Below are 14,569 nucleotides of genomic sequence, written 5' to 3' on the forward strand. Positions count from 1 at the left end.
TCTAGTTTATGGTTTTGTACTAGTATCACATATGTACATTAGGACAAAGATACAACTACCATGTAGGTCTAGTAATCTGTAGATGGGAAACTCTGAGAGAACTTTAGAAGCAACAAGTTAGTGATATTTTAATGAACAAGCAATGATTAAATACAAAGTGAAGCAATTGCGACCCAACATTCTATACACTCTACAGTGCTCAGGGTACTTTAAGATTGTTAATTGGTTTAATTATAAGAGTGTGAGTTATGCTGAGTTTTAGCAGTTCAAAAAAAAAATCTTCTGTGGCATTACTGAACAATCCTTTGACTGTGAAATACGAAGTCAAATTTTGTCATTATATGCTTTTCTTGTATTCAGTACGTCTTAGAATCATATGTCTAACTTTCAACTGAGATAACATATTACAGTAAAAGAAAATATTCTTCACCTATCACGATGAAACTGTCAAGGCAATTTCAGTCATTTAAAACTCTTAATACCTTTACAAAACTACAGCCATGAAAAGCATAAAAACATTTGATAATTGTTTGGCTTTCTCACATTTAAAATACTGGTAAATTAATTATGTAAAAATTAACCATAATGTTATGACAACTTGTTTTCTTTATTTAGCTCATCTTTTCTGTTATGAATGCCCGCTCTTTACACAATACATTTGCGCTTGTTTCATTCAGTTGAATAAACTCGCATCATGTCGATATTATCGATATAACATCGATATTACAAGGATCGTAAGAAGGAAGTTTGTTTACGTTCCATATGTACCGTTTACACGAATGACGAATGACTTGTTAAACGTAACTTTGATATGTATTGATAGCTCAATCAGTGTTGAACCATTTTTGCAGTTGGAAAACAACGTTTCTTTGAACTGTGTTTCTGTACTACTGGATTGCATGAAGAAGCTCTGCTGGGTCCTGAAACGATCCATAAGCATTAATTCCTGCTTAAATTGTCAATACCGGCAAATTAAAAATATGGTAAATACGGAAGCAGTAGAAGCGATGAAAGCCGCAAAGGCTATTGTTCCATCACTACGGGACGACGGACACAAGGGATCATCTGGGAGGATAGGTGTTGTTGGTGGCTCTCTTGAATACACGGGAGCACCATACTTTGCAGCAATCTCGGCTTTCAGAGTGGGTTGCGATCTAAGCCATGTCTTCTGCTGTAAAGAAGCAGCACCTGTTATAAAATCCTACAGGTAATAAGCGAACGTAAAGATAGCAGTTTCGGGTATTATTGGTTAGTTACAGTGCCTCTCGTTCAATAGGTGTGACAAATATTATTTAATGAAAGAACAGACATCAGCGTGGGGTCATTTCCTTGTCCCTGGTGGAGTTAGTGGTACCTGTAGTCCCACAGCTTAAATTTGCATAGAAAAGTATAGGAAACTACACTCAAACGTATTCACTTGTAGTCCACTTGTTACTATGTTAATTGTATTGGTAACGGGCCAGCAACTGAAATGTTAATGAGTATGAAAAGGAGTAAATTATATCTCAGTTTCTGTTCATAGATTTTTCAGCTGTGCAATAAACTTCATGTCTCACTGCGTTAACCTGCACACACAAGCTAAATGATGCCTAACAGCCCTTTTTTCAGTATGCCTGTCTGACAGTCATCACCTCCTCTATGTTGTGAGAAACGATTTATGCTTTTCATATCGATGCCATACCATCCCAGAATTTCCATTACATACACACTCAATAGTGTGACACAATCCAGAGAATGCAAATAAATTGCATCATGCACAAAAAACATAATCAGTTGCATTACTGATACATGAAAATGTTTTCTATTGCAGTTCCAGGCATAAGCGTATAAGCTCTAGCCAGCACTACTTGATTCATAACACTTCATGACTCTTCTGACCTGGCTGGCATATAGGCATTTGGCAACACACAAAGCAATATATAAAACAAAATACTCAGCAACCTTGTCATTGATTAGTATTTCTGTGAGCTAACATACATATAATACCAAAAAGACGCTTTTTTCAAATAATGGATGGATAATTACTCAGCATATATCTTAGCAGTAGACAGGAATGTATAGAAGATGGATATTGTGCTGTGATCACAATGGAAAAACAGCATATTTGCATGTTAAGCTGGTCTTAATAGAACTGGTTTAGCTAATTTCAATACATTAGTCTTTAATATAGCACTTCCTTTGTCCTGTGGCACAAATTACATTGTTTCACTCAAACGTCTATATAACAAGATATAAATCCCACCTTTCATGCCTTGCAAAACACAGCAACATACTGTCTGAAAATGGTGGGTCATAGAATTTGTAAACATCTCATATCTGCTTTTGTTTTGAAAAATGAATACTTACTCAAGTTTGCACCAATCAAATTAGTGGAAGTAATTTGTTACAGCAGATACGTAGGCACTGCCCAAACCAACCTGCATGCTGCATCCTTTTCATATTTTGAATTAAATTTAACAGTTGTTCTGAAATTATAAAAGTTTGTCAAATTAAATGCAGTTTATTATTTTGAATGTAGTAAGTTTATTGCCATTTATCAGTCCATCTCAGTCCAATGTCACTTATCCTACTTAGCCACATACTCAGTTACTTTTCATCAATTTCTCAATAAGAATGTTGATGTTATTTAGTTACTTCATCCAGAATTGTTGGAGAGTTCGTCCAATGCCCAACTTTCACATGTGGTTGCCTATTAAAAATCAGTTTACCACATGTTACAAATGGCTGCCATGCATGTATCAATCTGCTAACTTGAGGCTTCTCCAGGCTCACAATTCCACACACTTAGCTTCACAGAATTGCTTCCCAGTGACTATCACACTTCATAATACTACTATATCACAAACTAAGTGTGCTTCAAAATTAAATTTTTGTGCATGTGTCTGGGCAGCAACCTGACTACACCCTTGACCACTTTTTACTGACTGACTCCAGTCTCTCAAAAGCACCTGCTGTCGACCTGGGTTTCCCTGACTGTTGGTGTGTAACTGTAACTTCTAGAATATTAGTGATACTGCAGCCATCGTAAATTAGCTACTAATAGCACCCTTAAGATTTTCATGCCGAGCAGGGTGGCACAGTGGTTAGCGCATTGGACTCGGATTTTGGAGGGTGAAGGTTCAAACTCACATCCAGCCATTCTGATTTAGGTTTTCTGTGATTTCCTGAAGTTGTTTTAGGAAAATGCAAGGATGGTTCCATTGAAATGTCATGGCCAATTCTCTTCCTGCTCCTTCCCCTTTCTGAGTTTGTGTTCCATCTCTAATGACTTTGCTGTCAAGAGGACATTAATTTCCTCCTCCTCCACTTTCACAGTCACAGAATTCCATGAAGAATATACCAAGCAGTCTTCATCTTAAGAAAGACTTACTGCAGAAGATTAGTTATCATTTCAATTTCATCTAAATCAAACAGCTTCCTTTTAAGTTTTTATTCCTTTCATTTCTGGACTCTTTCATGTGTTTTAATTTTTCTTGTGTTGATGTTGCAGCTCCTTCAAGACTGATATTGATGGGAGAGTCTCTGAAAGTTGTGATTAAAATTTGCCAGGGTGTTTCCTTCTTCTTGTTGGAATAGTGTCTTTGAGATGAATCTGCTTGCCTTTCTGAGATATGGGCCTTTTTTACCACTGATACTGTCATCTTCAGTAATGTGAGAAATGTTCAGATTTGCAATTATGATATTCTCAGAAACATTGACATTGGAAATTAATAGAAAGTCAATTCTGTGGTTAGAGTGTGTTGGTAAAGCCTTATCATCAAATAAGGTGGCACATTGGACCAAAAAGTATCTGCTCGGTGCTTCAGTAGGCCTAATGTCTATCTTGGTTGGTGACAACAAGGAAGGATGCTCTGCCAACCAATCCAGCAACATCATAGATTGTGACTGATCTCTATGTGCTAGGTATAAGGTTACAACATACTGCTTACGGAATTTCTTTAAAAATGTAAAAATCCCAAATGAAGAGTTTGCTACCTATGGCATCTGTGAAATTTTGAATAGACAAAGTAATATCGAATTTATTTTCGTAACTAGCATTTTTTCCCATGTATGGACACACTGACAAAATTGTTGGCTGACTGCAGAGCCCATTCTCACAACCTGTTCGATCCTTTGAACAACTTGAAAAAGAGATACATTATGTTTTGCACTCTTATAGCATTCTGGGTCAAGGAAATACAGGAAATAAATGCCAACAGATCACGTTCAAACACTTTTACATGTCCCCCCATTTCATACCCATCTCATCCCTAGAGTTAATAGAGAAAGGGCTTTGATACAGATCAGATGTTACCATAACCTATATTTTATATTCACACTGATTGTCATCGCCATCTTGCTATCAAATTATCACCATCCAACTTAACATTGAACTTGGGCCACACTATAGGTGGGACTGTCAACATAGCAATTTGTGGGGGGTGGCGGGGGAGAGGGGTGTTGCTGGCATTTAGGGGGAGGGGAAGAGTACAACAGTGCCACATTTGAGCCCCAAATTCTTCCTTTGTGTCTGATATGAGATTTTGTTGTAGGGCCTATTATGTTTTTATTGGTCCTTTAGCTCAGACAACATACAGAAAGTACATTCGTGGTAAGAACTGGGTGTATGATGGTAGATTATGGGAAGTGGTGTGATGGTTACATTTGAGAAGTACTCTACATTAAAAAAATAAAAAAGTCAAATCGAAACACCTCCAGATGTCTAAATTTCCAGTTTTAAATGGGATCCAGCATAGTCACTGGTATCCATAGATTTCTTCGTAACACGGCAATCCCTTCAATCATCACTTTGGTCTGCAAGTTATGATTGTTGCATAAGAACAAGAGCTGACTAAGCATTGATTAAGATTACAGACCCCTTTTGGAACCATAAGGGATAACATTAGCAGTAAATTAAGCCTTAATTCGAACTTTACAGACACTTTTTTTGTGATTAAAGAACTGTGATAAGTACGTATGTTCTGAATCTAAAGCTTGGTTTAAACATCACAGTATTTCACTAGTTGTGGTCTTACTGGCAGTGCTGTGTCCTTCCATTCCTCCAAACTGAAAGCTGACTTACGTAGCTATTTTTCATTTCTTTCTTTGTTTGTTTCTTTCTCTTTTTCATTAATTAATTGGTTCATTCGTTCATTCACTGTGTTTCATGGGTTCCATCATCAAGGAGAACCTTCATATGTGTGGAATGAATCAGAGTAAAAATTAATGAAAGAAAAGCAACTCCCATAACCGTAAAAAAAAAGAAACATTCTTAGTAGGCTGCCATTTGTGCTTGTCAGCAGAATGGAACCTAGTAGGTTAGAACAAAAGCTGCTACTTGGAGAAAAGCTTCTGCTTCCTCAGTTGTATTAAAAGTTACTAGAGAGCATGCAGTTTAACTTGAAATCTGGACAGCAGTGAAAGTTGCTATTTCTTAGTTAAGCAGTGTGTTTGTCGAAGTAAAAAAAAGAGATTACGTAGGACTGACAGGTGAAAGTTAAACATAAATAAAGTGTACAGTAGAAGATAAACTTCATCTCAATAATGGAAAATAAATTTTATTTGCCCTTTATTCTTAATTTTATAATGATCTAATGACACTCACAAATACTTCTAGACATTTATTGTGTGAATAAAGTAGAAGTTTTTGGCAATAACTGAAATCTACAACTAAATCTTACTCCTTAGAATAATTTTACAAATTGATTATATGGTTCCAGAATGAATTTCCACTCTACAACAAGTGTGGACTGATGAGAGAGTGGACTGATGTGAAACTTCCTGGCAGATGAAAACTGTGTGCCAGGCTAATACTCGAATTCAGAACCTTTGCCTTTCGCGAGCAAGTGCTCCACCAGCTGAGCTACCCTAGTGTGACCCACAATACATCCTCACAGATTTATATCTGTCATTACATCATCTCCTACCTACTGGTGGAAGTAAAGCTGTGAGATGGGTCGTGAGTTGTGCCAGGGTAACTCAGTAGGTAGATAACTTTTTCACAAAACTTAAAGGTCCAGAGTTCAATTCGTGGACCGACACACAGTTTTAATCTGCGACGAAGTTTCATTAGGTGATGTTCACATCAAAAGCTCTTTAGGTGACTGAATTGCTGTAACTTGTTTAAATACAATGCTGCTGCACTGTATTTTGTTTTGTCAGTTTCATTTTGTTTGCATACATTTAGTTCATGCACTTATATATTCCTGAAGCATCATTTTTGACAACATCAAGACATATGTTTTATCTGATTCGGGATGTGTAAATGTACAACTGTCTTAAAGGAAAAGTTGTTTTGTGTAAATGATGCTGAAATTGAGGTTCTGTTCTTTTATAATTACAGCCCAGATTTGATTGTCCATCCAGTGCTTGATGCTCCAGATGCACCAGATCAGGTGTTTCCATGGTTGGAACGCCTTCATGTGTTGGTTGTTGGTCCTGGATTAGGTCGTGATCCAAAAATTTTGGATTCAACTGCAAGAATTGTTGAAGCATGGCGTTCAGAGAAAAAGCCCCTTGTTGTGGATGCAGATGGCCTCTTCCTCGCTGGAAAGTACCCAGATATTCTGCGAAATTATCCTGGAATACTTGTGGTTACTCCTAATGTAGTAGAGTTCCCTCGACTGGTGAAAACATTCTGTGAGACATCTGGGTCAGAAGAAGACAAAACGGTTCAGGCAAAATGTCTATCTCAAGAACTAGGGCAATTTTCAGCAATTCTTCAGAAGGGACAAGAAGACACCATAACTTCTAGTGAAGGATGTGTTTGGGCTGTGAAAGCTGGTGGTTCACCAAGGCGCTGTGGTGGCCAGGGAGACTTGCTGTCAGGGAGCTTAGCTACTTTCTTGTACTGGGCATCACAGACTGCACCACCAGAAAAAGCTGGTCTTGTAGCAGCATATGCTGCTTGTAAGCTAATACGTGACTGCAATTCACGTGCCTTTGCTGAGAAGGGCAGAGGAGCAATCACATCTGATATGCTCCACTACATTCCTGTTGTGTTTAACTGCTTGTTTGAAAAATGAGAGCACTTCTGTTATTGCACTGGAAAGAACACTTTTACACCAAAGGTCCTGTCAAATTTTCTGCATGCTTGGTGAAAAATGGTATCCCTCAGCTAGTGATGACTGAATGATATCTTTATTTACAGATTTTAAGATACCTATAAAGTTTGCTGGAGTCATTGCTACTACAGGCAACTTTGAAAGCACATAATTTGATGTGTTTGCTATGTTTTGTGTTTCTTTTTCCTTACTATTTTATTATTATTTGATTGACATATGACTGCTGCAGAACTTATCGCAAAATCTAAAAAACAATATTACAAAGAGGATTGATCACTACTTACCATATAGAGGAGATGGTGAGTCACAGACAGGTGCAAGAAAAAGACTGCTATGCATGTGAGCTTTCGGCCAAAAGCCATTCTTCTAATGTAAAAAACACACACACAAATGCACACGACCTATGTGGTCTGACGCCTGGCCAGAGACGTGGTTTTCAATGTACAAGTTGTGTTTTTGTGAATGTGTGTGTGTTTTGTTCATTAGAAGAAGACCTATTGGCCAAAAGCTCACATGTATAACAGTCTTTGTCTTGTGCCTGTATGCGACTCAGCAGCTCCGCTATATTGTGAGGAGCAGTCTATCCCACTCATAGTACATTGTCATTATTCTGTCCTGGGTTTTCCAGTGATTTATCACAAATTCTGATTTTTCTCTGTATATTTTGAACATTGTGTCACATATTATAGAATGAGTAAAAGTCAGATTTTATGTAACTATTATATTTCTGTGCTTACTCAGATTCCTTCCTTGTACAATGATTTTATTTGGAAGGAGTTTTATCTTGTATCCACTTTCATTAATAACAAGGTTCGTTTGGCATTTGATGTTTTTTTGTGTATTTCCCTTATAAAAACTGATAACTTACATGCTAAGTGAATCACCAATGTGCGCAGTACAAAATAATAAGCATACATATACTGAAAAAAATACAAAGGGGAAGAATCTATTAAAATGTAAGAAATTGTGATTACAGCCACACTGGTAACAGTGTGTAGTGGATTGCAATAAGTATTGAGGCTGTATTGTTTGAGTTTTGGTAGTTAAAGGAACAGAATTATTTACTGTGAGGTGCATGGTACCTTTCTAGATTTATGTATGTAACACCCTGTAAGGCCAGTATTACACAATCATATTTCTTTCACAAAGAAGTATGACTGAACATCCATAAAATTTCTTTGACAAAAATCTTTGACATAGCACTATAAAATGATATTTCTCGGTCATTGTATATTTTGTCAAAATTCAAGATCGCTGACAAAAGGTGCTTGTTATTATGCACAGCAGTTGCTTGTTCAACAATTGTACTAGGTCGTATTTGGAAGAGAAGCAGAGGACAAAAAGGAAATGTACTTGGGTGAAGCTGTCACTTTTACAAGATGATAAAGGCATTCAGCAGAATTTGTTATGTGAGCTGCAAGTGGAGGATGTCAAGTCACATAAATTACTTAAGTGTGGGTGAGAATACGTTTCAGTATTTGCTCAGTGAAGTGACTCCTCATATCACAATGCAGAATACTCACTTAAGAATTGCTATATCTGCAGACGAAAGGCTCACAGTAATTCTCCAATTTCTTGCTGTAGGACAGAGCTTACAATACAGCACTCAAATACCACAATACACATTAACTAAAATAATCCCTGAAATGTGTGAAGCACAAAAGGACCAATATGTGAAGGTAAATAAATGTTCAATACAATTTATGTGCATTAAGAACTATTTTTATTTTTAAACAATGTAATAAATACAGTTTGTGTCCCAACAACTACAAAATTAATAGAAATGTACGAAACTGATGACACACTTTTTAACTTGATGCATCTGGAGTTCAAAAGTAGACATAGTAGGATGGAGAGCTCAGAATTTTTTTAATATTAAAGTGTGTCTTTCTCCTGTATTCTGGCTTTCTGAAAAGTTGCTTCAATGTATCCAGAGGTGGATGGCTGTGGCTGTGATTGTGGAATTGTCGCCAGCAGCATATCCCACCTGCCCATCAGCAAATGATTATTGCGTGCATAATGCCCCCTAACGAAAACCTCACTCCCCATATTATCCACCTCCCACAGTTCATCTGTGATGTGGGTGGCAAAGACACTCTATCTTCCCAGGCAGGGTGGGACTGGTTTCTGCTCATATTGACCACTGCCCTCAATGTTTTGGCGCCCTCCAGAAGAACATCTGGTGATACTTTTCTTTTCTTTGTGAGAAGCTGTTCATGTTGCTGGAGCTGGGGCTGTGGTTGTGGCTGTGGCTCACTGTAGGCAACTTCCATCTCATCTTCTAAAGAATATTGAGCCTCTACTTCATGCTATAAATATAAAAATGAAAACCATTTGTTACATATTATCTTAGACATATATTAATTTTGTTTATAGGTACCCACAAGCAGAGAAGAGTGGGAGCAAATTGCAAATGATTTCGAGGAAAAGTGGAACCATTATAACTCTATAGGAGCAATAGATGGAAAACATATTCACATCAAAAGTCCACAAGCTAGTGGCTCTCACTTTTTCAATTATAAATCCTTTAAGAGCATAATTTTGTTTGCCATGGTAGATGCTACATACAAATTCTTGTATGTTGATGTAGGAACTAATGGACGTGTTTGTGATGCTGGAGTGTTTTCAAAAAGTGAACTATGGGAGAGTCTCATTGACTGATCTATTCTGAACATTCCTGAAGGCAGAAAGCTGGGTAACACACACATTACAACTCCAGTGGCACATGATGCTTTTCTTTCATTTTCACTACAACATTATGAAGTTATACCCCTTGAAGGAAATTACTAAGGAAGAAAAGTTTTTCAAATACAGGTTGTCAAATAAGGAGACTATTGGAAGCCACCTTTGGCATTCTTGCCAGTCGTTTCAGGATTTTTCTTACTACCATTAATCTATGTCTAGAAAAAGTTCCTACAATAACACTAGCTGATTGCAAACTGCATAACTTGCTAGCCAAGAGGAGAAAACACATGTACATTCATCAGGAAACGGTGCCTACCATAGCAGGGAACTGCAGTTATCTTGAGTGACAAAACACTGAGTACCTGCAGCAAATGGGACCTGTAGTTTTCCAAGCAGCCTCTGGACATCCAGTACATGGGAGAAAGGTTCATGCTGGGAAAGTGCCCTGCCAAGACAATCACATTTTGTAAATGTAAAATGTAAAAAAAAAAAAAAAAAAAAAAAAAAATACACCTACCTCAAAAATGAGTGTTCCTTGTTCACTGCCACTTTCTGTATCCTCTACATTACATACAGACCACTGTGGCCTGGTCCTGGAATTTCGGTAGATGGCCTGTGTACTGGATATACTTTTGCTTTTAAGCATCTACAATAATAATAAAAAAATGTAAATTTCTTGTATGTTATTTAAACATTATTGTATGCTTAAAGTATCTTAAGTGAACAAAATTATGTAAAACATTTGTATGTCATGTAAACATTACTTGCACACATACACATACAAATTAAATAAGTGTGCTGATATGGACTTTTGCTTTCTCTTGAGAGTAGCTTGAGTGGGGCCATTAATTTTCTTTTTTATATCATCTGCTGTGCAGCATGGACATATTTCACGGCTAATGACCACAATTTTTTGTGAAGCTCGCTAGTCTTCCCAATCTATTTTTATACTCAGGGTGCCTCACATTGTAAAGCACCTCATCAGCTTCATATTTCTATTAATTTTGTAGTCAATGGCACACACCAACTAAACTTTGCAGCCATGTTTACAAACTACTGGCATCAGATAGCTGCAGTGATGCTTGCATTCCGAGTGATTGCATTTCACATTGCAGTGAACAGAAGACAAGTGACTTTATGATCAGATCTATGGCAAGGCCCTAGATTTGATCATATTTATTTGATGGAAGGTAATATTTGACAAAGTTCCCTATTACACCATCAAATTTCTTTGGCATAAATATTTGACATGCCAACTCTGGCAAAGAAATGTGGTAGTGTAATACTGGCCTAACATAACAATTTGCATACAAGTGTGTATTTTAATTCTTTAATCATTAGTGCTATTCTCATAGACACGAACAACTTCTGAACTATCCAGTCGGAGATTGACTCTTCATAGCGTAGTTGGTCCACCCCCTTCACTAGAAATTTAGGTGGAAATTTCATTATGACCTCCTGTTTCTTACATTTGTTTATCAATGTTAGATTGTGTGTTCTTTTAGAACCACTATTTTGTATCGCCTGATATATGGTATGTCTTGTCAGCCCCCTCATATATATATATCTTTATTTATTTCTTTTTTTTTTTTTTTAAATTAGTTGTTTAATTCTTATCTACAGCTCTAGATTTTCATTCTTGGGTGGTACTTTTTGTCTTTATTGTAAACATTTTGAGCCTTTTTTGCATTAAAATTGTTTTATATATTACAGAAGCACAGTCTGAGGCATAGAGTCGTTATTTTTGTACCATTTTTTTTCCAAACAAAAAATTAGAGAAGTGGTTTTATATTTCCATAAGTGCTACAATCTCTGGTTTCTTGTCCTTAGTTTGTAGATACAAAATAAGATGGCAATGGTAAAACTGTTTTATCATCTATATGCAATGGTGATTTCATTAATTAACACTTCATTCATTAATGAGAAGAATATAATTTTCTTTCCAACAATTTCCAGGTCAGTCTGTTGGCATTCACCTGGATGCTGCTGTTGAATTTTGTGCCCATTCATTGTATTATTTGTAATTTAGTTACATACAGTTTGTAATGTGTGCTTGTCTGGTTAGGAGGGACTGTTAGGATATTGGGCATGCACGTACAGGTGGAGTGTGCACACAAATATATAGTAAATACGAATGTTCTCAACAACAGCCAGTGAAATTTTATAATGTAATCTTGTATAACACAGTTGTTGACTTTCTGGTGGTCAGAAACTAAGATGAGACCTATACTTAAAGGTTTGTTACTTTGTTATGGATTTCATCACTCGTGGATCATTGCTTCAGAAGGTCCATTTCTGTATTTGTGAAATGGAAAAAAAACTTTATTTACTACTAGAAGTGAGTTACATAATTTCTTTTACCTTGTTTCATAAAGCACTTAATTCTAAGAAGTATTTGTAATCCGTGAGTTCTGATCTTTAAAATGACTTCATACACAGTGGTAAGGAAAGGTGCGCTACAGAGTGGTGTGGTAACTGTCATCATAGAAAAGGTGAACTGGAGGAGAAACAATTAGTGAACAAGATAACACAGTAAACAGAGGATTTACTTAAATTGTAGTGTACAAAGACTTATTACAAATGATACAGCAATAAATAAGAGTCCAGCTCTAAATTTCAGCAAGGAAGAGGCTCTCTGAACTAAGCATTAATGGTGGTATTGAAACCAAGACCAGGCAGTGTCTGCATAGCTTCACATAGAAGAGAGCATCCAAGTGTGAGTGGGTGTCTGGCTGCCGCTGGTCAGCCTATATTGCTGCGGCAGATAGCACTCGTGATACGGAGCTGCTGGAGACCGTGCATGACTGCTACTGGTGTCTGATGGAAACTTGCAATTCTGTTTCTGACCTCATGATGCCTTTGGGGTGGTATTGGTAGGTGATACTGCAGAAAAACCGTGTATAATCTTTTTGTACAACCTGAGTTGCAGCAAACTTTCTCAGTGCAAATACCATTAGGTGTGTGTGTCACATGACTAATTTATTTTTATGGACTTTTACATCTTGGAAATTTGATAGTGTTTCAGAGCTATTAAATAAAGTAATATATTTTATACATACATTTGGTTTCTTACATTTTATGATACTAATATAACATATGTCATTTCATGTTTCTTTGAAACTACTTTGCAATGTTTCTGAAGATACAACATTAGCCCCTAAAACTAAACTCTGTGCAAACAAGCCTCGGAAGGCTCAGTAGTAACGACCAGCTGCCAAGTCATCCTCAGCCCACAGGTGTCACTGGATGCGGATATGTAGGGGCATGTGGTCAGCACATCGCTCTCCTGGCCATATGTCAGTTTACGAGACTGGAGCCGCTACTTCTCAGTCAAGTAGCTCCTGAGTTTGCCTCACAACAGCTGAGTCACCCAGCTTGCCAACAGCACTTGACAGACCAGATGGTCACCCATCCAAGTGCTAGCCCAGCCTGACAGCACTTAACTAAAGTGATCTGACAGGAACCGGTGTTACCATTGCAGCAAGGCCATTGGCACATTAGCCCCTAATAATGTAATTTAAGGAAGATTCCACTATAACATGGATTGGCTAAGATTTAAGTAATGAAATGTAGTGGGCAATTTTTTTTTCTTTTTTTTAAAAAAAAAGGGCCGTAGTAATACTTGTAAAATATCCATATCTAATTTTTCCTGCTCTGATACTTAATATAATCAGATTTGATTTAAAAACTATGATGTCAGTAACAATTCCATGTTCCAAAATTTGTGGAGAGCAATGACTTGGTGGTAATTTCAGTTGCAGAGAAGAACGCTTCCACAGGAAGAAGAATCGGAGGATTATATAAGTTCCTTGCCAGTATTTAGTATGCTAGTTCATCCAAATTTAGAAAGAGGACTGATTGACTAGTACACTAGAACAGGAGCTCACATCTGTAGCTGGTATTTGTGCCTAACAATGCCTGTGTGTCCTAACAAATACAATCAATATAAAGCTTTGGTCAACATTATATAATATTAGTGAGAAGAAAACTTGAAGAAAGAACAGTTCCAGAGTTTATTTAAAACCAAATACATTCACTTTAAAAATCATAATCCACCTTTCCATGTTATTAAATCCATTGTAAAGGACATGAATTTATTGTCACAAATTAATTAACACAAGTTGATCATTAGAAATAAATAGTACTAAATATACTGAGCTTGCACCCTCCATTGCTTTCACAAATCTGCACCTTGGTAAAAACCTTAACTAAATCCAACAAAACTTGGTCTGCACATAATTTGTGATTGTTCCAAACTGTTATTATAGTTAATTTATGAAAAATGTCCAACAATGGCAAAACTCATCCTTTAAACAAACACTTGTGATTCACTCTCATCACCTTCAACGTGTCCAGTCCTTCACTCTGCAGATCCACATCCTCAAGTCACCTCATATCACAACGATGTTCATCAATCAAATACTAGCTGTGCAACAGCCAAAAGAATCTAAAATACACTCTCCCAGTTAAGCTAGAGCTTATCAAGTGTGTGTGCATTTAAAGATGATGATTGTGTAAACAAACTTCATCTCATAAGAAAGTCCTTCATATAGTTACCATCTTCACATTAAAGTGCTGATATGTGGAACAATATCCTGACCCACAAATACTTCTCCTTTGAAGGCATTACCTACAAGCAAACGCAGGGTACGGCTATGGGCACCTGCATGGCACCATCCTATGCCAACCTACTGCTAGGCCATCTAGAGGAACCATCCTAAAAACCCAGAATCCTAAACCCTTCACCTGGTTCACTATCCCAGTTAGGCCCAAATCACTTTGCAGTACCTTCCCTCCATCTGCAGAATTCTCCTGCTATGCAATCCCAAATTCCTGGAACC

At 37.1% G+C, this 14,569-nt stretch overlaps 1 protein-coding gene across 1 annotated transcript; it reads left to right on the plus strand.

Annotated features, from left to right (window-relative positions):
- The first annotated feature begins 788 nt into the window (after positions 1–788).
- On the plus strand, positions 789–10,334 carry LOC126175291 (ATP-dependent (S)-NAD(P)H-hydrate dehydratase). Its single transcript, XM_049921956.1, has 2 exons — positions 789–1,207; positions 6,323–10,334. The coding sequence occupies exons 1-2, from the start codon at positions 900–902 to the stop codon at positions 7,002–7,004; spliced, it is 990 nt and encodes a 329-aa protein (XP_049777913.1). The 5' UTR covers positions 789–899; the 3' UTR covers positions 7,005–10,334.
- Positions 10,335–14,569: the final 4,235 nt, after the last annotated feature.

This window comes from Schistocerca cancellata, chromosome 3, assembly GCF_023864275.1.
Source record: "Schistocerca cancellata isolate TAMUIC-IGC-003103 chromosome 3, iqSchCanc2.1, whole genome shotgun sequence".
NCBI classification, from domain to species: Eukaryota; Metazoa; Arthropoda; class Insecta; order Orthoptera; family Acrididae; genus Schistocerca; species Schistocerca cancellata.

Coding starts and splice junctions, on each gene's coding strand:
- LOC126175291 (XM_049921956.1), top strand. CDS start 900: ATGAAGAAGCTCTGCTGGGTCCTGAAACGATCCATAAGCATTAATTCC. Junction 1,208..6,322: donor CCTGTTATAAAATCCTACAG/GTAATAAGCGAA, acceptor TTATAATTACAG/CCCAGATTTGATTGTCCATC.